The sequence below is a fragment of the Amphiura filiformis genome, chromosome 13 (genome assembly GCF_039555335.1).
Source record: "Amphiura filiformis chromosome 13, Afil_fr2py, whole genome shotgun sequence".
NCBI classification, from domain to species: Eukaryota; Metazoa; Echinodermata; class Ophiuroidea; order Amphilepidida; family Amphiuridae; genus Amphiura; species Amphiura filiformis.
Genome location: NC_092640.1, coordinates 28,907,471 through 28,934,858, shown reverse-complemented (window position 1 = coordinate 28,934,858; position 27,388 = coordinate 28,907,471). Strand labels below are relative to the sequence as shown.

The following is a 27,388-nucleotide window of genomic DNA, read 5'->3' as shown; positions in this document are numbered from 1 at the left end:
CGATATGCTTGAGCGAACTGCATACAACCACAACACTGTTCAATAGCCTTAATGTGATATGGCGGGAGTTTTTGAAGCATGGGCTCTGAACAAAATATGATGCGCATGCATATGCATACTGCCAGGCAAAAAACAATGGAAAATGTAATGATGTGTGCGCATACTGCCAGGCAATTATGTCATAAGTCAACTCATCTATAGAGAATAACAGATACAAACAGTAGTGAGTTCGCATGCCCGGCACAGCCGGTATCCACTACAATATATAATTAATGGATCTGCCTATCTTCTATATTACACAATAGTAGACAGTAAAACACCAATTCCTATCTTTTATTCTCATCCTTGTTCACTTGAAATATTATTTTAATCACTAAAAGCCATTTTTTGCAAGAAAAAAAAATAAAGTTACCATTCAGAGGAATTCTCTGGTGTCTGCAATGAACAAATTCATCACACTTATTGTTCACATGTATTACACACAATGCTTATGAGTAACCATCGTGCCTAGAGACCCTTTGATTTGTGCGCTTTATAAATGTCCATTATTATTATTATTATTATTATTAACAAACGCATTGCTGTGGTCTATAACGATTCAATTCACCACCCTCTATTGCTTTATATTGGATACCCGTGAACTTCCATAAGCATGCATATGCAATTTATCGCTTGCTTACTAAGCCACACGCACTGTACACATGGCCGTTTATAATGACAACTTGTATATAGGGCGCCCTCAATTTAAAGCTTACTAATATTATGTAAGCGTAAGCTGTATCTATCATCTATGAACAATATGAAACATACCGTATATTCTCGAATAATCGCCCCGGGCGGTGTTGCATTTTCCAGAAGGGGGGTGTTTGTTAGAGGTCATTTTTAGAACGATAATTCCGTTAAAATCATTAGGTAAGCTTAAAACTCATGCTGAAATGAAGAACTAGGAACAATGACTTCGGGTTTACGACCGGATTTCCGCCAATTACCAAAACCATTAGCGACCATGTGTGCACATTGGTAGGCTTACTACACCTGAGACGAATATACCTTCGTCTCAATACTACACAAGATAGCATGGCAATATCTTGATTAAAAAAAGTGGTGGGGGCCCGGTGGGGGGGGGCATATAATTGAAGGGGGCAACTATTCAAGGAAATACGGTATACACCTTCATTCATAGATTTTACACTTACTCCATACAATACACTCATGGCCAGGGGTAGCGCGAGCACAAAAAATCAAGGGGTCCAATTTAATTTTTCTGAACCCTTGGGTACCTGCAAAACCAACATTTAAGGGGTCTGATTAGAATTTAAGGAGTGTCCATCTGTCCGAAATTCTAAACTTCAGAACTTGTCAAATATTCTATGGTGATTCAAAAGATTTACTGATCTTTTTTTTTTTTTTCATAGATGATTTATGCCGCTGTGCATCGTGAAATTAAGGAGTCCATACAGTAAACTCCTTAAATGCGACCCCTGCTCATGGCACTATGAGCTCATTCATAAAAATAAGTTCCAATAAATCTCAGGGATAAATCGATTGGTACAGCTTACATAAAAATCAGTAAGCCTCAAATTAAGGGCACACTTAATAAAAGTGATTATCATGCACAAGCGGTAAACGTACGTGTACAAGAATGCCTCATAAAAGGCTATGGGAGCCAATCTTTTGCTGGTGTTAGTTGTATAGGCACAGGTTAATCTTTGGAGGCACCTCCTATTACTGTGGAAAACTGACCACCAGCTATCATTCGGCCCAGCTCTACATTTGATCTATCTGTTATTTGACCACAAACAACAGATTTAATCAGTTTTAATCAAAAGACCTGCTTTTCAAGGCATTTTCAAAATCTGCCTAGGTTCACCTCAAGGTGCAGCTTCTTCCATCTGTGCTGTTAACCTTGCCTCCAGCGGGGATGAATACCTGCGCATCGTCATGGTCTCACTCGTATGCAGAGCTGCCACCCGTAGCTTGTAATCGTTACGATATAACCTGAGCTTGTGGGATGAGAAGATGGTTTGACCTTTGTCCCCGGCTGCGTCTTGTATCCATGGGAATTCAAGCGCCTCGGCTGCTGATAGTCGGTCACTGTCAATCAAATAAAGGAATTGTAATAGCAATTAATAATTAATGATATATAAAAGCCTACTAATTATAGAGGAAAATTGTGCATTACTTATTAAGAGAGAAAGAAAAGTATACTACCCAGCGTTCGAAATAGGGCCCGTCAGCCGGCCATTGGCCTGTAACTTTTTGGCCTGGCCGGTAACTTTTCTGACTGGCATCTAGATGCCTGCCCGGCTGGCCGGTAACTTTTTAAGGTCAAGCCCGGCTGGCCTGTAACTTTTTGAGGCATATTTCGAACACTGATACTACCCTTACCCATGAGAAAGGCTAAAGTAACCTTCGATCATATAGCATCCAAAGGCTAATATTACCAATTTTATAATAGTACTTGGTAGTTCTTCCTCCTGAATACTCCAAAAAAGAGTTTTAACTGGAGGTCGGTCATTAGCATTCGAGATCAGTGAATGCTAGCAAAACCCATCTGCACCCCTAATTAGCATTGCTTTAAATATAGTGTAAAAGGAACGGGGGTTGGTGCTGGCTGACCCTATTTATCGAATGGCCGAGCGGATTTGCCACAAGTTTTTGGAGCAGCGCCACCCCTCCTTTTAGGGGAAAATAAAAGTAGCGAAGGCTGGTTTCTAAAAGCGCAGATTTATGCGAACAGAAATACTGCCACCATCAGGGTAAGTTGGTGTGGCAGAACACACCGAGGTATCCGTCAAAGGAATCCTGGTCAGGCTTATAAAAACAATAAACAATGAATATTATTATTTGTTAACAAGTTTTATTAAATGTTCTTACTCTACAAAATGCATCTTAATCTACTACATGAATAACAGTTTATGTCACAAATGGCTTACTATACCTGGCTGAAAGGAATGATTTGATTTTACCATGCACAACTGTTTAATTAAACAATTAGCAACAGTGTGTTTTATCTGCTGTTATGACGCAAATGGCCTACCATACTTTATTATGACGCAAATGGCCTGCCATACTTTATTTTATGACACATTACATCATTTTACATAAAGTTTCACGATTAACATTACAAAGAATACTTTTTATTTGGTTCATCAAAGCATCCTACACAATGACAAGTAATACATGGTACCTTTTTTTAGGATTCATCAAAGCACCTGACACATGTAAATACATAAACAAAGGTCACTGCACTATTAACTTCATGCACAACTATTTCAAATGCCAAACCTTACAACAATTGATTTTTACCTCACTCCTGAATCCAATTTGTCCATTACAACTGTACACTATTTCCTTCTACTGGTATCACCTGAGCACCTTTTTACCTTGAACTCGCCAATTCTCCAACTATTTTAATCTCACACAATTCTGAACAATACACGACTCTAACATTGTACACAAATGTTAACTCGCAATTTGAGCGCCTCAAACCTTCGCGTCTCTAAACTCGCACAGAAGCTCTCTCACAACTCGCCTAATCTGCAACTCCTAAATGCATAAACCACAAAAGTGCAATTGCCAACATTAATATTACATTTTACAATTATTTCACAAAAATGACATTATGAATGCACACTGCAAGCATTATTTTTGAAACCATATTACGCCTACACACTGAACACATGTTTAGCGAATGTCCTCATGGAAATCTATGTTGCGCACAACCTTTGGGAGCTGATGCTGGGAGCCACATCAACACATTCTGCACCAATGCGCAGATTTCCACTTGAAAGACAATCTTTTTATATAAAAACAAGCTTTTCATACAATGACACATTATGGCCACCACAGACTTCAAAGTGCACGAGGAGTCTGCATGGGCTTAAATAGAAGCCAGTGAAACTTCCGGTATAGCAGTAATACGCCGTAGCCACCCGTCAGTGTTACTAGTATCTCTACTTCGGGTTTCTTCTGTTCTCTACATGTCTTTAATGAAGTACAACCTGTTTATTCATCAACACATATTTTTGAGTTGGTACACAAATCCCGTGTAATTTTATCCAATGCTCAACTTGACAGATTTCAACACACACAAATACAAGGTTTCAACAATAACTGCGTCACTTATTACATTGAAATGATCTATTTTTGTCACACACCAATAATCAATAATTTTCAATGCTAATTTTGTCAACAATGGCTTGCCATACTCAAGTTATAAATACACATCTTGATAAAAACAGCTTACTATACATTTCACAAATTGAGCATTTTACATAACCCAAGGACTTTCATTCACAAAATGCACACAGAAATACAATTGGATATTAAGGGTGCTTTACTGAGCTTAAAGGTAACTACCGGCTAGTGAAAGCAAGAAGACCTGAAGTTGACAATTTTACTGTACTTTCCAACTAATTAAAGCAAGAGAGACCCAGTCTCCACCACAACCATTTAAGGTAAGGGAAGGCCTAAAATATGACACCATCACATATCCAATATATAACACTGATAGATTATGCAAATCTTGAATCAAATGGTGCACTACATACTTTTACACAAAGCATTTAGCCAAAACCAAAATATGATTACGCAATCAGCATGCACAAATTTGGTACATTATGCAACTATTTATTAAAAGTCACACATTATTTCAACCTGACCTACTTTTACGCAAAGTGCACAATATCTGAACCATGCTCACAATCACAATTATGACGCTTTTGGCGCACCATACTTTTACTACAAAATGTCAATCAACATGATAAAATAGCTTAAAATATTTATTTACACAAAGTTTGACTTTCTGTACACAAAATGTCATGACAATTTGCAATCATCTGTGCTGCTTGTTCTGCAAAACATAGTATTTTAATGCAATTTACTTTCCACAAGGTTTTGTCCCAATCCCTGCCAAACAATGACCTGAACTTGAACTCTGACCCAATTTCTGATATTTTTACTCGTCAAAACAATGTCCAAAACAAATACAGCCCAAAACATTGCTCAAAACACATCCCAATTTGGCAACCATTTTGTTTCACTCATCCCCCCTCAAGAAGCACAAATTGTTTGTTTACATTTAAATATGCATATCAAAATAATAAACTCACATCAAAAATATACACACAATGTCCCATGTTGTCGTCGCCTGTTGATCATGCTTGTCCGTCGTTGTCGCGAGTGCACTTTCGAAGAAATTAATAAATCCGACATTTTGCTGGCCAGCTTTTTAACTGCGAAATGTCCATTGCGATGCAAGAAAATGACGTCTTCCCTAATTGCTAATCACTTCGTTAAAATACCATGTCCATTGCGTACGTCATGAGCTGCCAAAACTCCATTGAAGACATAACCTCAATCTAGGCGATAATATCCACTCAAATAATGCGAATCTTTCCCCATTTCTCAGCATACTACGAAGTAAAATGTCGTCGCAATTAAAACTCGTCAACTTGGTAATTCGTATCGTCCATTCGCCGCTGTCAATTTTGCTCTGTCTTGTACACACGAAAATATTGTCACAGTAATCTCCATCTCTTCCAAAACTCTCGTCTTACTCCAGAAAAACATACAAAAGTAATATTATCCGTCCATTTGTCGAAATATTGTCTTCTCTCGTCGCTTTCTACTCGCCTATCCATCACGCAACACGGTCTGCACACAGTCGGTCGGTCTCTCGGTCTAGTCTGACAAGTTTTCCAAATCGCCCAGCTCAAGACCCACGCCAAAGTTTGGATCAGCTGACCTCCGTCCAATCAGCGTCCGCGATTTCCAAATCCTCACAAAGGGCGAAGCCGCTTCCTGACTGATGTTGCCATATCGCTGAACACAATGGAGAACTTTACAATAACAACTTAAGTGTGGTACAAAAAATACCTTGATGTAGCCGCAAAACACATGATTATTTGGCTTGCAAAATAATGGAAAAACAAGCTATTTATAGAGGGGAAATCCCGTTACAATAGCCATCACTAATATTCAGACCGCATTAGGTTTCACAGCCTGAACAGAATTGATGTTGTCTCACCTCCTTTTTCAACCAAATCGACGGTAATAGCTCTTATAGTGAGGGATCAACATTTCACTTCCTGGGAACTAAATACCTCAAAAAGGAAATTTTTTATGTAACTCATTGACCAATGTGTGTCATATACTGCCTCTAGCTATAATGACAGGACCTGGTCAATTCATTGACAGATACTAATGGCAGGTAGATATTCAATTTAATCAATTCTCTTCAGGTAGTGAAACGTAATGCAAATCCTATAGAAGCCTTCACTAACATTCCAGACTGAGTATTTAGTGTCTTAGCATTCAAGACAAGAAGTGAAAAAAATATTTAGCCTTCTCTAACATTCAGACCAAACTTGTCTAAGTGTCTTGGATTATTTTCTGCTTTCACTAAACGACAGTGCCGTTGATATGAATACTATTACTATATTGAAAAGGCTCAACTTTTGAGGACATAAGAAATCTGCACAACTTCTGAAGTACCTCACAATGTGGTTGACAAAAATATCCTTAAACCATTTTCGTTGCATAAATATAGACAACATATGAAGAAAATTGACAGGTTACATCCACTCAAATTAGCATCTCTTTATATTTAAATTGTATCATAAACTTTTCTTACATATTTAATATAGTTAATGTTATGAGCAAATATCAAACAGAAAAATTGTATAGTGATCTTATCAACCAATTAAATCAATGTATAAAGTTCAACTTCTATCAACCAATTTTGGGGAATTTTCTGATCAGGTGTATAATAATAGAAGCCATACTCATAGTGCAAACAGTCACCTACGTATATTCTACAGAGATATTGTATGCATCAAAGTTTTACCTTTGAACCTGAATTTAGTTCACTGCACTGTTTAAAGCAAAACTATTCACAAGGCTCTGCACAGGACTTTGCTCGGGACCAATTATTTAAGATATGCTTGATCAAATAATACGTATGGGCTTTTTGGCATGGCAATGACCAGGAAGTACTGTATATAAATAGGCCTACATGATTTTACATCAGATTTGCTTCGATATGTATGTGACTGGATATTGGTGAGTTACAATAGAAACTGAAAAAAAAAATCAGTTAAACAATGATACATTTTCATTCCTCTTTGATTTGATTTTGAAAAGCTTTGAATGCTGGTGGAATGAAGTCACAAGTGCATGTAATGGGATTATTATGGATGGTAGGCAGTGTGTTAGCTAGCCACCAGTCCACCCATCATTTTGGACAGGCAGTTTGCTCCTAGGCCGGGCAAAATTTATAGCCAAATTCTAAAACTAATGCTGGAATAAGTTCTGTGAACTCAAAACAAGACCAGACTAATAAGTGGAGGCTATAGCAATAACTATTTGAACTGACTGAACCTCCAGAAGGGGCAGAGGTCTGGTTGATGTTTTCAGGGCCAAATTTTGGACAGGCAGTTTTGGTGAAAATAATGGTCATGGTTGAATCCAAGCTAAGAACCTGAGGTAGGTCCATTGTCTTTGGCATTTATGGAAGAGGATTAATAACTATACAAATACAGGCTTCAAAAAATGTGGATCTTTGCTAGGAAAAGTCTGGGGGAAAAGTTTAGCAGTTGCTAAGAAGAGCATGGTGTATGAATGCAATATGCCTATATGGGACACAAGTGCAGGGCACCGAACAGGATTTGCTCTATGTACATGTACCCGGTACATGTACATGAGAAACGCAGAGGATGTAAATAGAGGAAGTAGGAAAAAAGTAAACAATGTAGAAACATGCATATTTTTTGAGGGGGCTTTGGGGGCGCCAGCCCCCCGGGGTAAAAGCAGGGGGCGGCGAAAATGAAGGGGCGGCAGAAGAAGTGGCGGCAAAAACATGGGCGACAAAAAACGAAGGGGGCGGCAAAAAGAATTAGTAAATACAAAAGGGCGTAAAAATTTGATAAAGCATAAACATTTCTGAAAAAATGGTACTATACATCAAAATGTGTTGATTTTAGGGCGCTTAGCGCCTGAAACCCCTTTTTTTTTTTGCTTTTCAATTTTTCAAACGACCAAGAAAAAAATTGGGTCAACCTTTTCGGGCTGTTGAGGAAGGGGCGGCAAAAATGTATTTTCTTCAGCCCCCCCTCCCCCCCCGGGGTTGGGGGCGGCCACAGTACGCCACTGAGAAAGATTCATTTTGTATGGATCAGTATGTAGTTTTTGCTAACAGAACATACATAAAACAAATATGAATTTTTCTTTAAAGATTCTTGATTGAAAAGTTTCTTTATAAATCTTCTTATAAAAACTATACCATGGTACAAAATATGAGTGGTTTCTATCTAAATATAGCTTACTAGAAACTGTTAACACAGTACCGGTCTATCATGGATGATCGTAAGTAAAACCAGGAAACAGAAGTGTAATTGCATTGCACAATTCAGGAAAAAGGGAATTTCCAAATCCTTAAGATAAGGCCCATTTGTTTTTAACTTTTAAAGCTTTAAAAGCATTTGATAAAGGCCTTGAAACTTTTTTCTTCTTTTTTTTCTAATTTACTTTTTCATGTACTTGTTTGTTAATTAATTAATTAATTAATTAATTAATTAATTATATTTATTTTTTTATTTTATATTTTATTTTAGGGTAGGTCAGGTTACATCAATCAAACAATAGGCCTAAGCCCATTTTTTTACATGCCTAGATGGTATTTTCTGGAATTGAAATTTGACAGCCCAAAGAGCTAGGGATCATGTAAGACAAGAAATGTCTTTAAAAAGACATATTGACAGAATAAATAGGTCATATTAAGTTTAAACTTGGTTATCTCATTCTCATTCCATTTATTTAATACACATCAAAGTTATCACAGAAAACTGCTGTGAGAAAGAGCTCAAACCTGAATGAGGGCAATATTACACATAATATTAATACAGGTGATGAACAGGAAGCAGTGAAACACAGTGTAGCGAATCAGAAACTACTGTATGTATGTTCTCAATATGCTATATTCAAAAGTTAACAGGCCAATTTGTATTATTTTTGTTTTATATCAACAGCTTTACCATACCAAGCACTAAGGATGGCTACTCCTGCAAATCACATCAAGAGAAGCGACTTGAAATTTGGGAAGCAAATAGGAGAAGGAGGTTACAGCTCTGTTTTTCAGATGACTTGGATAAGTCCATCACTAGGCCCTATACAAATAGCTGCCAAGCGGCTGAATAAGCGTGATGTTCGTGAACTGGAAATCATGTCGGGCCTTGATCATCCTAACATAGTAAAGCTCCTTGGAGTAGTTGATGAAGAAATAGATTTCATGTTGATTCTGGAGCTGTGTGATAGAGGTTCTCTCCGATCCCATCTCCAAGAACTCAATGCTGGACATCTCTCTGAAAAACAATTTTACGACTGGGCGGAGCAAGCAGCCAGACCCCTACAATATCTGCGACAAAAGCGTATTATTCACAAAGACGTGAAATCCCCTAATTACATGATAACAGCAGAAAATAATCTGAAATTAGGCGACTTTGGAATAGCCAAGAATATCGCTCAAACCATAGACAATGCCACGGAGACTGCATCATACCCCTGGATGGCCCCTGAGCTATTATCAGAAAACATACTCTCTCTCGAGTATGACATCTTTGCATTCGCAGTAGTGTTATGGGAAATGCGGACAGGAAAGTTTCCATTCCAAGGCCTGGAATCTCAAGTAATTGCCTGGAAAGTTTGCCAGTTGAATGAACGACTAAGCATCCCAGAGGACTGCCCCCAAGCAATCAAAGAGTTGATGATGCGATGCTGGGAAACTGACTGGACAAAGCGTCCGTGCATTGAGGAGGTGATAACTGTGGTAAGAATACCATCTGCTAAAGTAACACAGATAATGCAGTCAACATGGTCAATAATTAATGAAGGTCCAAAATATTTAAGGGGGTACTACACCCTCGATAAATTGTGTCTATTTTTGCATTTTCTCAAAACTAATAACACAGTGGTAACAAAAGTTATGTATATTATAGGGCAAGGTATCCAATTACTACACTGGAATTTCAGTGACCCACGACAAGCAGTTCATTTTTTATGGTAAGAAATAAGGTGCGGCTATGATGTACCTCGTTCCTATCATATATACTGAACCGCTTGTCTTCAGTCACTGGAATTTCAGTGTAGTAATTGGATTCCTTGCCCCAATAATATACATAACTTTTGTTACCAGTGTGTTATTATTTTTTGAGAAAATGCAAAAATAGTCACAATTTACCACAGGTGTAGTACCCCTTAATAAAGCTCATTCATAATTAACATGCACTTTTTATTTAAAAATGTGACATTCCAATTGTCCATTTGCTTGTGTTAAAAGTGGCAATCTTGAATCCTCTGTTGCTGGTTTGAGTGTCAATCTTGGTTTTATTGATTTTAAAGGATAGACGGGATTAGGATTGAAAGAGGAGAGTCAGTTTTCACTTGTATCATTATTTCAGAGTATATTTCTTCTAATTTTGTCAGAAGGACCATGATAAGAAACACTCTTGCAGTCATATGATGAATAAATGCCTATAAAATTTCTATTTATATTACACTGTAGATTGCAACAGCAGCAGCAGCAGCTCAGGAAGCCAGGCAGAAGATTATCATCACTGGGCCATGGAAGCTAGAGAAGCAGTTTGGCCATCAGGATGGTCCTGGCAAGATGTCTGAGGTATGGGGCATAGCAGTCAATCCTCGCACCAAGGATGTTGCCGTTGCCGACTTTGGGGCATCACAGGTAAAGGTCTACTCATGGAACGGAGAGTACAAGTTCAGTATGGACACTACTCAGGGACTGGAACCAGGGGACACATCATATCCATTCCAAGTCACTGTCAATTCACAGGGTACTACTTATTTTGTTACTGATTTGAGCAATCATGTAAAATTCACAAGGGCAATTTACAGTTCAATGGGTGTCATCATGTCCACCACAATCATCCAGCTCACCATGTCTCGATGGCTTAGCAATGGATCACGAAGGACATCTGCTAGTAGTTGACTTTTATGATAAGCACATTCATAAGCATAGGCAGGACGGTTCATATGTAACCAGTACCAAGGTAGGCATCGAACCCATGCATATTGCAGTGATATCGCAAGATACATTTGTTGTAGCTCAGTGGGACAAACCGCCACAGATAGTAAGCAATACAGGCCAGGTGATGCACACACTCAAGCATCCTATAGAGGAATCTCGATGGGATCCACGTGGGGTTTGCTGTTATGAAGACATTATCTTTATTGCTAACTGTAAAACACAAACTATCTTGTGCTATTCAGAATCTGGTAACTATCTAGGTGCTATTCCAGTATCAGGCATATATCCTACTGGTATTGCAATGGCAGTAGATAGCAAGAATCTACTGGTGTGTGATCTGAGGTCAGTGAAGGTATATTCACTTTGATATAGCTTGATGAGAAATGGCGGCGTGAGCACACGGTCTTGCATTTCTGCTAACCAAACCAGGGATAATATGGATTCTTCTTCACCAATATTCCTTGGACTTGGCAAGCAGCTAGCCACCGTGTTGGAGACATTACACCTTGAACAATTGGACCAGCCCGTATGGACAATTAAACAAACCAACGGGAAAATATTCCTGGATGTTGTGTGGACAAAATTCAAATCCCGCGCCATTAGCATTGAGCCGGCTAAAACCACAACAACGCCACAGCCGGAGTACACCACTTCAAGTGATCCGTCGCCTGCCGTGGATAATGTTGTTGGACATAGCCTTGGTACTGGCAATTGCCCGGTAAAGAAAAGGAAAAGAAGAAATCTCCGTCAACAAGGAAGCGTGACAAGGCGAGGCTTGTGATTTGGAGGGCCAAACAACGGGAGGAAAAAGTCTCGAGAGGTCCTTCCCCACCCCCTCAGTCTGGAAAGGAAAAAGTGCCACGGAAAGTTAACACACCCCGGGCATCATCCCATGTTGATAACAAACCAACTAAACTTTGGGGAAACGCCAAAGACCAGTTGGAGAACTTGACTTTAACCAATGACTTGCTAATAACACCGATTGAACCCCAGCTTGAACCCCATTGTTTTAATCTGGACTGTTTAGCATTTGAATCGGACGTGCCTGGAAAGTTAAAGAAATGCACCAGGTGCGGTGTGGCTATGTATTGTAGCAGGGAATGCCAGGCCCAGCATTGGCGTATTCATCGCACGGCCTGTGGAAAGGAACTTCTCTAGTCTACTTTTTGCATTGCTATCATCATATTTGACTGTACATAATAACTTTTTCTGTTTCAAGTGTTCTTCATGTGTGGACTGTGATGGTGTATTACGTAACTCTGTGACGGATTTGTGCGGGTGTACCGAGCTGTAACTTAGCTCCACTTCATAAGTTCATCCGAATCATTGACTATTATTTTTTTGCTGTATTATTGTATAAGCTGTTGAGCTCCGCTAAACTTCATGCTGGTCTTGTGCTCCAGTCTTCAGTATTGTATCTATTTTGACTGTTGTTTGACTTTATAAAATTGTTTGTTGTTTTATTCATATTCACGCTGTTTAAGCGGTGCGCCTGAAATAAGAGGCGGGAACTCCATACTACTACTACTATAGCATGCATCTTCAAGGACATGCACTGTAATTGGACCTACAACTTGCAGATTTACAAGAAACTTTGCTTCGGTTTCAACCCTCATCTGTCTAAGAGGGGTTGTACCACCCCAATATCTTTTCCAGGTGTACTATTGCCCATATGTGTACATCCATATCCAAAGGATGCACTTGTCAGCTGATACATATGTCTCTTTTTACATAATAGCTAGGAATAAAAACCAGACTTATCTCAAGTGGAGGTCACTTCAAATCATTTGAAAGTGAGAAGGATTAGGAATGTTCTCTGTATTCTTAAACTACAATGCATGTGACTTGTTATTGATTTGAAGTGACCCCCACTTGAGATGAGTCTGGCATTTACATGTATTCCTAGAGATATTATGTAAAAGAGACACATGTACCAGCTGACAAGTGCATCAAGTTTGATATGGTTATACACATACAGTAAGCCAAAAAATTAAGGTATCACTTGTGTTCACCCCCGTATATGAAAGCACAGCGCTAGTTATCTTGTTCGCGAAAGCTTTGTGTACAAATCAATAGCGCATGCAATGTGGCAAACTGCAACTTTTAAATTTGCATCTTCTTTGGGTTTTTGGATCATCGTGTCTTTATTTCTTAAACAATGTCAACAACTGAGGTCTTAAATTTGAGCTAAAAGATGCAGCTATTGGCTGTTGGTTCCAATTATTACATATCTGCCTTTGTTCAGGATATACAGGGGTGAACGTAACTGGTACCTTAATTTTTTGGCTTACTGTATATTGAACGCTTAGTGCCAGAACTGGGTAAGTGCAATAGCTGCCACATGTATCTGCCATGTGTTAGATGAGTACAAAATACTTGGTGTAATTGCCAAATGTTCACAGGGCAGCTAATGCACTTACCCACTTTTGTCACTAAGAAGTCAATTATAGACCTGCTCTCACAAAATGAGTATAAAGTCGCAAGTTTGGTAGTTTTGGCGGCTGAATTGATGTTCTTTGTTTGACGCGCAACTGTACATGCCAGAAGCTTTGTGAATGGAACATTCTGTATGCCAGTAGTATGTCATGTTGTGAATGGGGCACAATAGGTCATTCACACATGACATAGTACTGGCTTGTACATGTGTGTATTGAACAAAGAACATCAACTGCGAAGCCAGGTCTCAATACTACCAATTTGCAACTTTACACTCATTTTGTGGGAGCAGGTCACATATGACTTGGGCAAATCTTATCTCTTAGGAACATTTTATTTTCATTTTACCAATTTGATTTTTTGACCTACCATCTTACCCATGGTTGTCCTATCTCATATTTTGAGTGGGGTGGGTGTGTGTGTGTGGGGGTGGGGGTGTGGGGTGGGTGTGGGTGTGTGTGTGGGGTGATATTACAAGTGATATTGATTTCAAACTTGAAATTTAGACTAGATAAGTGATTTTGAACCTCCACGGTTCTTGTGCTCTTTTGTGATGTTTTCAAACACACCCCCATATACACACACCCAGCATGCAGCTAAATACCCAAGCACTATTGGTTGACCATTATTAGTACTGTTATGACCCTTAATTGGGGAACTAGTCATAGGAAAGAAGAGCGAGGTACCAGATTTGGAGTCCCAAGGGATGAGGGAATGAACAGGAACGGGAATGACTATCTTGAAATAAACAAGATGAAACAGAAATTAAGTATAACAATTTATTATGAATTTATATTAAACTGATCAAAATACAAGGTGTGTGAGTTTTAATAATGAGTCTTACCAGAGTTACATCGCATCATAAGAAAGTATAATTGAATTTGATTCAAGTGCAAGACATGATGACATTATAATCATCATCATGTTACCAATCTAAATAATCATCCTGAGCACGCCTGAGCTATACGCCTGCTTGGGTCGCAGGGGCTAACGAGTGAAGACTTTATTAACGCAGAAACAAATCCTTGCCTCACTCTGTGCAATTGATGCATGTATTACATATATAAAACGTTCACTTGATGAATGGTTATCATGGCTTTTTGCACTATGATCAATAATCAATTATTGACTGAATTATCGTCACAACAGAACTTTAGTGGTCTTTAGCGGTCAACTATTGGTCGACAGCTAGTATATATAGTGGTCACTATAACATTCAATCTATTGTGTCCACTATAAGTGGAGCCAGAGATAAAGAAATGAGTTTGCATCTGATGTCACCTGTCAATCAAACTTGGAAATCATTTGTTTACAATTTGATGTGATTATTGAGATTTCTGAATGCTGTGGATTAGTGTGCCCTATGGCTAGTTTTGCACTTTCAAACATCCAAACCTTTTAAAGCGTTAGTTAGGTCTTTTTAATAGGAAACTGAAGTCACCATGTCAACAATGAATAGAAAAGTTGCTTTTTGCCTTGTAAAAGTACCCACATTGTTCACCATTTTCTGCGATTCCTTTTTTCAGATGAAGGCACCAGATGAATTGGCCGTCCTTTTACCTATCACAGGTTGTAGGGAGTTGATTGTCACACAGTTTATTCATCTCCGACTTTCACTATAATGGTGTCCATCCCAATGGGAAAATGCCCACAATGGGCTATTCCAGTTGAAATCCACACTACCCTTGTGGCAGATTTTGGAAAGATTTTCCCAAGGGGGAGTATGTTTTTCTAATGTAATTGGTCAGGATTAATCATTTTGAAACCCACACTCCCCCTATATAATTGCTCTACCTATATCTTCCACAACTGGAGTGAGTATTTCAAATGGAAGTTACCCAATTTCTCTATTCTAATCGAAACGCATACTCCCTATCAGTGTTGTAGGTCTCGAGACCATAGAGGTCTTGACTACAACACTGCTCCCTATGTGGAAGACTTCACCTGGTTTTGCAGTGTCTCGGATGTCAAGGTCTTGGTCTCGGAACTCAAAAGTCTCGGTCTCGGACCTCAAAAGTCTCGGTCTCGAACGTTTTTTTGGTCGAGACCTGTCGAGACCTGAAGAAAAAGATATGATTTTCTATTGTTGTTCATTATTTTTTATTCCTTACCCTAAATTTCAATGAATGTTGAAATCATTTTATAAAGTTATAAAAAGTTATAAATGAATCATAAGTGAGCATGTTCGTATGTGAGCTTCCAATTTCAGTTCATGATTAAACATAGGTGGGCAGATGGCGGAAGCGAGGATCCCACTAAACTTTTGCAAGGGGAATATTCTCGACAAAAGCATAATAGATGAACAAATAGTTGCCCTGTGCAGTGTGCATCTTCTTTTCACGCACTTGCCCTTTACACACTAGCCTAATTTTGCCTCCACTGTAGCCAACATTTATGAAATTTTCTCAAAATTTGGAGGAAAAATTGTAAAAATTAAGACAAATAGTGTTAAACTGAAGGTCCAAATTTCTTGAAAATTTGGTACAATGATGGGTTCTCTTTCAAATTCTCAGCGGCACACCAGTACCCCTACCCACACCAAACTTGAGTATCCCCCGGGATTAAACCAAGGTCTCGGTCTCGGTCTTGGAACTTAGAGGTCTCGGTCTCGGAAGGGGTGGTCTTGGTCTCGGAAGGTTTGGTCTCGGTCTCGATCTCGGACGGGCAGGTCTTGGTCTCGGACATAGATGTCTTGACTACAACACTGCTCCCTATGTGGAAGACTTCAGCTAAATTAAATCTTCCACAGGGGGAGTGTGGATTTAAATGCAATAGCCCACTATACCGGACTATTCATACAGGCTTTTCAAATAGCACTTACCTTGGTTCTTTCTTGAGAAGTGCCCTGATAAACATGGTGGATTCACCACTGGAATTCTTGAATAAACGGGAAAGATTTAACTTCATACGAGTTATGTTGTAGAGTGTTTTGACTCGACATTTACCCAGGAACGGTGAGTAACCACTCAACCTGAAAAATAACAATCAAAAATTATGTTTTATATCAACTGTATAGACCACTTGACATGTGACATCATTGCCTGGCAGTATGTGTGCGAATTATGACAATTTACGCATCGTAGTTTGCTCAGGGCACATGCATTTTAAATCACCCACCACATTTCATATAGTACAAGAAAGCCATTGAACAGTGTAGCGGTTCGTTCAAGCATATGGATAGACCAGTCCTCGCCTTTGTTGATAAACAATGATGTCAAGTGGTCTATATAGCAGTGCCAATCAGAGTAGTGGTTAAAAAGTTATGGGAAGTGTATGTATAATTGGACTTGCACGTATTCCGCATATGTTGTGCGCATAGTGCTTACAGATATAGGTTAATAAATGTGTATCACTTGTTGGGAGTGAAATTGTACAAAAATAATGCACATGCAATGAGATGTTGATGCGTCTAATACACCACAAGCCCTGCAGCATTAGATGCATCAATATCTCAGTACAAGTGCATCATTTTGTACAATTTCTCAAGCAACAAGTGCTACGCATTTATTAACCTATTTCATACAAAGAAAAAACCCTGAGAAATATAAATGCATCAACCAGCAAGAAAAAAATGAACATGTCCAAAGGCACTATGCATAGTACAAGAAGTGCGCGTCCATGCATTATCTATTGGTTAATAAATGCGCATCACTTGTTGGAGTGAAATTGTACAAAATAATGCATGCGTACTGAGATGTTGATGCATCTAATGAGCCCAAAAGTAGGGAGTGCATTAGATGCATCAACATCTCAGTACAAGTGCATTATATTGTACAATTTTACTCCAACAATTAGTGATAATGCATTTATTAACCTATTTCATGCACAAGAAAAAAATTCAATGATTTTTGCTATTTTTATAACCAAATTTAACACTAAGTGTTGGAAAATACAAGCAAATATAAATACATCAACCAAGAAAAATGAATGTGTCCGAAAGCGCTATGCGAGTAGTAAGTGGAGTCTTGCGCCTAGAGCATATACACAATCAATGCATGGTTTGTCTTTTTCTAACACTTGCTCTTATTGGTTCTCGCTATCTAAGAGTGTATGGAACAAATTAGTGCACTCCTGGCATTTTTCAAACGCTTGCTCTAATTGGTCTTAATTACTTGTTGCTTGAGAAATTGGACAAATGCACTTTTTTGAGCTGAATGTTGATGTTTGTCCAATCCTCTGCAGAAGACGCATCAAAATCTTTATTGTGCTTTACATAGCCTTTACTTACCATGTGAATACAATGACACCCAATGCCCACATATCTGTTCTGCAGTCAGCTGGTTTGTCCACAATAAGCTCAGGTGCTATAGACAGGAAAGAAACACAGTTTGAGAAATTATTCTTGTAAGTTTGCTAAGTATGATACATTAAACATAATAAAGAGTTACCAGATTCCCAAAGGTACATGATTTTCTATGTATATGATTAGTGTGGTGTAAAATTCTAACTTATGTACCATATTGTTTGGATTACACAACATCCTTCAATTTTTCAATGAAAAATGGACAAAAACGCAAACATTTCCCTTCCACATCGTGTGAGTAAGCTTAAAACTTGCATCAGTCATGTCAGTGATATTAATCACTAAATTGCATGGACAAAACCTATTATGACTCAAAATTCTATCCAATTCATTGCCTTCTTATGGTAGAATTTCATCAGATTCTTGTTTGATGATGTTGATGATGCACTTACAGGTGTAATTTTGTTGTATTTACCACAAAAAATTCATGCTCCACACAGTTCCGTTGGTGCTGCCATCTTGAATTTGAACCTGGAATAAGTGATTTTTCAGAAGTTCGCCACAAATTTTTATGCTTTTTTCACTGAAAATTCACTTCTAATAAATGCCCTGTTTTTGGAAAAATGCAACACCAAGGGCATTTATTCCAAATAATATAGTACATACAGTAACTTGCCTGAGGTGCCCAGCATAGAAAATTCACAAACATTTTTTCCAGATTTTATTCTAATGTTTCATCTTCTTCACTGGATGGCATATTTATAGATCTGCTTAAATTTTTTTCTATACTGTGTCTGATCGTCAAGTTGAGAGTAACGCCATGTTGGATTTTGTACTGGCAGACTCGAATCGGAGCATTTATGCAGTTGCATCGCCAGCATATGGCAAATCGGCCCTTCTACGCATGTGTATACAATCCGCAGGATTACATTGGCGTGCACGATTTGAATCTGATGTTACTCTCAACTTGGGATGAGACACAGTATATACACAAATATTGAACCTGTTAACCGACATCAGTCCTAAATTTTGGAAAATGTCAAAATTCATCTTAGTTTATGTTAACGTGCAATCTTGTATTAAATAGGGCTATTCCATTTAAAATCCACACTACCCCTGCGGAAGATTTTGGAAATATTTGCCACAGAGGGAGTAATGAACACATTAGGCAGCTCCAGTTGAATTTCATACACCTTCTGAGAAAGATTGAACCTGGCTCTTCCCCAGAGGGAGGGTGGGTTTCAAATGGAGCTGCCTAATGTGTTAATTCCATTTGAAATTCATACTCCCTCTGTGGAAGCTATTTCCAAAATCGTCCACATGGGCAGTTTGGATTTTAAATGGAATAGCCCATGTAGGTGTTTGCCAAAATTTTTTGTATTCATGTTATTGACTTTATTTTTGGGGGAGGCACTTACATTAAACTACTGTTTGCTAACTTATATGTAAAATATTTACCATTGGCAAATTTACATATCTGCAACATTTTCAGTCATCACAAACAACCCAAAAAATATTTACCTAGAAATTCTGGAAGTGTATCTGGCACAACCACCTCACCCTCTGGCTCGTCATCGGGTCTAAACTGATAAGCTGACCCCATGTCAATAACCTTGACCACATCCTTTCTTCTACTAGCTAATAATACGTTATCATGCACGCAAATCTAGATGCCCAATATTACGACTATGTAAATAGTCAAGCGCCCCAGGATCTGCTTGACGATCGCATAATCTGTAGTTCATTGAATTTGTCTAGCCTGGTTAGATGCTTTAAGATATCGCCACCAAAGTAGCGCTGCGTGATGAGGACAAGGTACCTCTGCGTTTGGTACACATCGTATAGTTGTAATAAGTTCGGATGTTTGATTTCCTTAAGCTGCTCATATTCAACAATTTTTTTCTGCTGGTTTGTTTTCGTGAGAAGGATGAGTTTAGCAGCGTATTCTTGACTAGTTGTGTACTGTCGACATCTGCGCACAACTGCGTATCTACCCCCTGAAATTAAAGGCAAATGAGTATATATTTAGAATTTGGAGTTAATGAATGTAATTCTGAACATTTTGCAGATTTATCACACTATTCTTTCACCTGTAAACAAGCAAACAGTTGGTTAAAACATTTTACCTATAGAGGGTATTTGATACTACATCACTCATGACAGAGTCATCCTCATTTAAATAAAATTCTGTCCTCCATAAGGTACCACGGAGCAATTCGCATGATAATGCAATAAAACAGGTGATAGGTATGAATGGTTGTGGAATCGATCTAGAGTCCTGTCTCTCTGTCATCTTAAGCTATCTTAGAACTGTTCTCCAACAGGGTTGCCATTTCAATTGTTATACCGTTCAGGTTGGTTTATTGCATAGGCCTACACTGTATTAGAATATAATATCTCATGCGAGCTATCTGTTATGAGTTCATTTGCAAAGGTATACACAAAGTCCCAAATTTAAGAATTTGTGAGCGTGAGCGAGCCAAAATATTGGGTTTTTTAAGCTTTTTTGGTCAAAATTTGGGGAAGAAAGTCCAATTTTCACAAAATTTCCCCTCTGGAAAAAAGTCCACTTTTTCAAAATCAGCACCCCACAAAAAATCCTGGCTATGGGCCTGACTGAGGCCCAAACACACAAACTCTGACAATTTTGCGCAATGACCATAAAACAGATAGTTATTATTGTCATTCACTATTGCCATTTTACAACATATTAAACATATTTTTTTGTTTAAAAGACTACTGAAAATGTATCTTCCGTTCACTAATTTATTGCACATTTAGTACGCCATGCACATATACGCGGGCTTACTCGCGGTGATTACACACGCTGGTTTGAGCGTTAAGAAACGATACGCAAACACACAGTGTTCGATTTTCATCTATTTTTTTGTGTAGCAAAAATTGCTACTCACTTTCAGATTTGAGTAGCAATTCCAAAATTTTGAGTAGCAGTTTGTTTTCACCATATTTTATCGATTTTTTGTATTTTCTTATCTTCTCACAGATTACTCAATCCCAGTACTCAATGCTTAAAAATGTTATGCAACTGCAGTGTTGCAGACCGAATGTGGTTCAAAATTCGGCACCTAAATTTCCAATGCCGATTACCGTGTGCCCTTTCTAAACGCAAATTTTCCTTCAGTAATCAAGAGAAGTCCGTAATCAAGAGAAGTCCTACATTTTTGAGTAGAGGAAACTCACTAATTTATTAGCTGAAGCATTAAAATAATGTGAGGAATCTATGAAATCCTAAAAATCTTGTATAATTTTGGAAGATTGTCACCAAGGACACACGATATTTCCATCTCACCACTGAACTATACACCATATAAACAGTGCTACTTCTATGACGTCATAAAATTAATATGCACGTTTTTAGTTATCTGGTAATTCATGGAAGTTTGTAACACAACACGTCATGGAAATAAATTTGCATACAAGGGAGGATACTGTATTTGGTTTAATGGCGTAAACATCACGATTTAGGGACTTTTGAGTCATATTTTTGTGGATTATTTTCTTGGAAATAGAATTTATGGAAACATTTTTGACTTCGACAAATGGCAACTTGCAAATGATGGTATATCAGCGTGGTTCACGATCGCAAGTAGGCATTTTCCCCAATTTTTGGGATCGCATTTTTGCTACTGGTCTGTGTAGTTGAGTAGCAGTTTGTAAAAATGATTCGCATTTTATGATCTTAATCCAGGTAAATCGAACACTGCAAACACATGCTATATATGTGCAAGATAGGAACAATTACACGCTTTGCAGTCAAACGTGAGATATCAATGACCTCAAATAATAAAATATATGATTGGATCACATGCATCACATATATTCATGAGGTTAGGAATATTGCTTAAAATGACTATATTATCAATATTGGGTAAAAGTTGCTCACTGTTCGGTGCAATTTTAACCATTTACCACATTTTAATCAGCATTCTGAGAGTGTAACTTAACCATATTAAAATAAAGACTTCAGCTGTAAAACACAATGTGTCCAAAATTAGCCTTGTGTATATTTTGTATTAATGTAAATATTTTATGTAAGGAGTTACTTTCCCTACCTGCCGATTTCTACTCCAAATTCATAAGCTTTCTGAGGCAATCCTATCTTCAGAGTTAGATCTGCCAGATCCTCGTCAATCTCAAAACTGTCTTGTTCCTTCTTCATGGAATCCATATGGTTGCGATCTAAACTTTGTGATCTGGTTCTCTTACACAGATTAGATATGGCATCAAGACTCAATGGTGGTGCACCTGTAAATGATAAAAGTATTTACTGTGTAAGAGACTTTTTGCAAAACTGGAGAGCATATATAAATGAAGACCAAATTAAAAAGACTAGTTTGCATATGACGTTTTGTCAACCAGACTAAAAATGCTGTACTGTGCAGGTCAGCAACCAATCATGCCACGCTTTTGCCCTGACGTCAGACACAAAATAGTCTTTTTAATTCGGTCTTCAATTATATCAAATCATCACAACCTTATTTCTCACAAACCATTGGGCTATTCCAGTTAAAATCCACATTCCCCCTGTGGAAGATTTTGGAAATATCTACCACAAAGGAAGTATGAATTTCAAATGGAATTGAACACATTAGGCAGCTCCATTTGAAACTCACCTTCCCTCTGTGGAAGATTCAGGTTGAATCTTCCTCAGAGGGTGTATGAAATTCAAACAGAGCTGCCTAATATGTTCATTCCATTTGAAATATATACTCCCCCTGTGGCAGATATTTCAAAATTCTTCCACATGGGAAGTGTGGATTTTAAATGGAAATATCCCATTACATAGGTTCTGAGATCAAACAGAGGCTCTTGTAATATACACTCAATTTCAAATTGTTGATTTACATTATCAAAAAATGCCCCAAACCTCACCTGTTTTCATCCGGCTAAAGATTCCAAGTATAATAATATAATACCTAAAACCTGACACTCGGAAAAAATTATGTATGAGATATTTTTAGGAATGGTTGCCTTGGATGTCCATTGCTCATGCCCCACTCTAAATGTCAGGAAGATTTTTCCCTGGAATTGACCCATCACATACATAGGTTGTCTTGTTATAGTAGTGCCAACCTGTTCTACATATTTTGTATACAGGGCCAGATTTATCACAGGGTCATGGGCCACAATCTATAGGGGGTCAACACTGACATCTGTGTGAGTGATTTTGACCAAATTCATTTCAAATCTGACCATTTTAGCTTTAAAATGTTTGTGTTTCATGCAAATATGTTCCAATTTCAACCATTTTGACCATTTTAGCTTCAATATGGCAAACATTTTCATGCATGTACCCTTTCAAAGAGCCAAGGGGAGCCAAAGAGCCAAGGGGTGCCAATCATGTAAGGTACATATAGCCCTGGTTCTATAATTTTATAGAATACCTTAACACAATTAAAGAAACATTCAGAGTCTTTATGCAAAAATAGTTTGCTCCAAAAATGCACATAACTTGAGTTTCAACTCATCGTACGGTATTCTGGTTTAGATTTACTGATCGTTCCTTTAAGTACATACAATAATATCATCATCAAGAATACTGTAAAACACTTAAATTTCGTGAGGTATTTAATTTTGCAAGAACATGAAATTTGCAAAATTAATTCCCCCTCAAAATATAAAATTTACATTGAAACTAACAGTAAATCTTCTGGATTTGCAAATTTAAAACCCTCAAAAAATCCTGCTTTTTCTCAATTCGCGAAATAAAGTACCCGCGAAATTTGTTTTACAGAAAATTGTTTTACAGTATTACTTACCAATTCCTAAAGTCTTCACAGGCGTTGATGAGCGACTGAATGGCCCTATCCCTTGTGGACAACAACATGCTATTCTAAACCTATATTCTGTATTAGCATGAAGGGCCATCACATGCATATGCAGATCCTGAACAGAATCAGAAGGTAATGACCACTGCTTCTCACCTGTGAAAAATGGAAAATTGATTTTCATCACAAAAACAGCTGGGGTGTTTATTTGAAGGGAAGCGACTATTCGCAGAAATATGATAGAAATATAAGCTTAAAACCCACGCTGAAATGACTGACTATGAACTTAGGATCAATGTCAAGTTAGCTCAATCATTAAGGCGTTCGCCTATGGTGCGAGAGGTTGCGGGTTCCAACCCTGGCAGGGCATAGTATGCTCTTGTGGAAAAATTGAGTTAGCTTGAAATTCCCCTGGACAAGGAACTTACTGCTAATTTGTCTCATTGTAACCCGTACGAAACTCGGGGAGCTGATCCTGGTTGCGAAGGTTATTTGTGGAATGTCTAGGGTGTGCGCTCTTGAAGCAGCAAATTCCCTGATTTGTTGTTTAATGGTTTATGGAATGATGTGGGGCCGTAGTGGTCAGCGACAACCTGTAAAGTGTGCTGAGGCTTGTGGATCAACGTCTAGGCGTTGTGCCTGTGCCTAGCGCACTATAAATCATTGCGCCTTTTTTTTTTTTAACCTACCCACTTTCCTGTACTGGAGAGTATATCCTGTAATTTTCACATTCTGTCCTGTCATTGGTGGTTTCCATGCTACAAATGCTTCAGTTGATGATATCAATGGAACCCGAGGTCTACAGGGAATGTCTGGCTTATCTGCAATAAACAAATACAATGTAGTAATCAGTGGTGGTGCAATGGAAGGGGTATTTTCCTTTTAAAGGAGTATTTCATGATCTTGGATTCTCTTTTTATGACATTTTTCATAAGATATCCACAAAAAAAAGCGTATTCCCAAAATTTCTGTTGATTCCTATTTTGCGTTTGCAAGTTTATGTGTATCATACTGCCGCATAGCTCTCCATAGGCCACTGTTGTAATTTCGTTCTGGTACCCAAGAACATAATTCAAATTTGATGATATTTTTGCTAAACGAATTAATCTGCAAGAAAGGTTTTGCACATAAACATTATGTAGCCAAAGGTTTCCAGTGGTATAAAAATCGCAACTTTTTTTGAGAAACATGGGGGAATGAGGTTGTGGATCACGAAATGCCCATTTAAGCCTACTTACGACTTGCTTACTTTATTTTTTTGAAAAAGATGGGGGTATTTATTAGAGGAGGAGCATTTAATACGAACTATACAGTACAAATATTATTGTATATTTAAACAAAATTGAACTCTGACGACTATAAAACTAAACACTCATGCAAACAAAAAACATTTATTTTATCTATTGAAAACATTGAAAGTATACTAATACACTTTTAAACTTAACTGAAGTTAAGAAACAAGTTCATCTTGGTGACTTTGGCATTAAAATTTATACCATTCTTAGGCCCTTGGCCCCCAGCGTCCTATAGGTGGTATATCAGTGGTGATTTTCAAGGGAATATGGCCCAAGGGCCCACTTGCTTTCCAACACTGTTCTTACCTGTAAGTGTAACAGTTGCAGAAGTTAACGCAGTCCCTTTTGAATTTGTAGCAACACATTTATACACTCCCGCATCATCTTCCTTCAGTTCCACAATCTTCAAATAAGCTTTCCCATCTTCAAGCTTTATCACGACATTCTTGCTCTCTGATATCTTCTTATCATCGTGAAACCACTCTACAGTTGGAGCAGGTTGACCTTTAACCTCACAGGTCAATTCCAGGTCATTATCTTCCAAAACTAGGACATCCTTGAGTTGGACTTCAAAGACTGGTTCAGTTTCTGCGAAAATGTAGAATTAATTTGAAAGTGAACATTAAAATAACAAAATTGGTGTCTGCAAAAAAATTTGACTTCTTTTTAAAGTATAAAAAGTTTGGAAAAGCCTATAAAGCATAATTTAATGTGTCAAATAACTAATTATTTTTCTGTTTGGCAACGAAAATAACAACCATTTTATGAGCGGACAAAGAAGGGTTGGTTGGTCGGATTTTTTCTTCTGGAAGCTAAAATGACCCTAAAATATCCCCGAAATGTTAAAAATTTTAAAAAAAGGTAAAAATTTGATGATTTTTTTGCAAACGTATTTTGAAAATGTGAATATTAAAAGTCAAAATCAATCAATTTTGGCCAAAATTTTAGCAAATTTAAACAAAATAATTCTCCTGAAATGCAATATCTGGTTGGACTTGTAATACAGGTTTGTTTATTTTGGTGAAATCATAATTACACAACTTGTTATTAAAACATGTTTTCTAAAATCAGTCGTCATTGGGCAGGGAAACCCTCCTATGTGTTTGTGGCCCCTGAACATGTTTAAAACAAAACTGCCAACCAGTTACATAGGAGGTTTTGCTTTAAGCATGTTCAGGGGCCAATGACACACATGCAACACCACAAATGATTAGACAAAACAAATTAATGCATTTACCTTGCAGTAAGATCACACATTCTTGCAGATTGCTCATTCCACATCAGTATGTTATGTTGCAGTCAGTACATACACAATATGTGCCATCCCGTTCATTTAGTTCATACATTTTTATCCAAAGTTTGTGCATACCACATCAATCATGCAGTCATGCTTTATTATTTTTGACTCATAAAAATATAGTAAACCTCTAATACTTTTCAAACTTTGTGCTCTCTCTTGCAATTGCGTCCCAATTTCATTTTTCTGCTAACCCTTAATTTCTCATATCCCTCACTGGGAGAACGTGGCTTAATGGTTTGGGTACTCGTCTTTGGGGCAATAACGAATTTATCATACCACTAAGTCATTCTAAATACTGAAATAATTAAAAATGTATACATTTTAATTGTTGCAAAATAGAAAAAAACATTAACAAAAATTAGATGACTGTTCCGCATATTACGTATCGCATGCATTTTACATGCCTAGTTTACGTGAATTGCCTTTATACGCGTATCATACTTGCGCATTACGCACTCACGGACTAGATACAAAAATATATCCGGTTTGCGGTGTTCTTTGATGATTACCATAGTAGTATGATACCACTAAGTCCACCAAGTCTATTCAATTTAAACCCGGGACGGGTACTCAAGTTTGGTTTTGGTAGAGGTGTGCCACTGAGAATTTGAAAGTGGACCCATCTATATACCAATTTTTAAAGAAATATGGACCCATCGATATACCAAATATACTAAAATTGTTTTAGATTTTACAAATTTTCTCCCAACTTTAAGGTAATTTCAAAAATTTTGGCTAGATTGAGGCAAAATTTAGCTAATTTCCGAAACAAAAAATGGAAATTTTGAAAAAGGACCCATCCATATCGCTCATTCTACAAAATCGGGTGCCAATAGCCTTTTTCCCATTCTTTGGTCCACAAACACTTTGTTGAGCATTTAGGGCATCAAATATGTTGTTTTTCTGGATCTACATGGACATATATAGTTTTCCATACTTTAAATGCTTTCTTCAGCCTGATTAACCCTTGCAAAGGCTCAAAAATCGCTAAAAATGCATTTCCACTGCTCAAGTGTCAAATCTGACCCTTAATATTTTCTTTGAATAAATGCGATTTCTTTACATATTTGTTGTTTTTTAATTAGATAACGCACCATCATATTGTTTATCAACATTATTTTTTAGTGATTAAAACGTCTTTGTGTAATTCTAAAATAAATTGCACTGTCCACCAAAACGCTGTGAGCTACGTTACCCCTTTTTAACACACATTATTGGAAAGAAAACAGAGGTATCAACGTAGTTTGTGAGTTTTGAAAGGCAACACTCATAGGTTTTCAA

At 37.7% G+C, this 27,388-nt stretch overlaps 2 protein-coding genes across 3 annotated transcripts; one reads left to right on the top strand and one right to left on the bottom strand.

Moving 5' to 3' along the window:
- Nucleotides 1-640: 640 nt before the first annotated feature.
- On the bottom strand, nt 641-26,619 carry LOC140167552 (striated muscle-specific serine/threonine-protein kinase-like). Its single transcript, XM_072190854.1, is given in 11 exon segments — nt 641-2,094; nt 16,302-16,451; nt 17,709-17,784; nt 19,245-19,380; nt 19,382-19,445; nt 19,447-19,720; nt 21,801-21,989; nt 23,504-23,668; nt 24,202-24,333; nt 25,114-25,395; nt 26,568-26,619. Coding segments are annotated over 11 exon segments (1,743 nt in total). The 3' UTR covers nt 641-1,871.
- LOC140168199 (mitogen-activated protein kinase kinase kinase 20-like) lies at nt 6,943-13,482 on the top strand. Of its 2 annotated transcripts, none has more exons than XM_072191529.1 (3): nt 6,943-7,065; nt 9,030-9,826; nt 10,562-13,482. In XM_072191529.1, the coding sequence occupies exons 2-3, from the start codon at nt 9,053-9,055 to the stop codon at nt 11,003-11,005; spliced, it is 1,218 nt and encodes a 405-aa protein (XP_072047630.1). In that variant the 5' UTR covers nt 6,943-7,065; nt 9,030-9,052; the 3' UTR covers nt 11,006-13,482. The 2 variants fall into 2 exon arrangements, with proteins under 2 accessions (XP_072047630.1, XP_072047631.1); XM_072191530.1 differs by lacking the exon at nt 6,943-7,065 and adding an exon at nt 7,076-7,488.
- Nucleotides 26,620-27,388: the final 769 nt, after the last annotated feature.

What these genes read in the sequence shown, in the direction of transcription:
- LOC140168199 (XM_072191529.1), top strand. Translation starts at nt 9,053, where the DNA reads ATGGCTACTCCTGCAAATCACATCAAGAGAAGCGACTTGAAATTTGGG. An exon ending in TTGAGGAGGTGATAACTGTG is followed by an intron (nt 9,827 to 10,561) that starts GTAAGAATACCA and finishes ATTACACTGTAG; the next exon opens with ATTGCAACAGCAGCAGCAGC.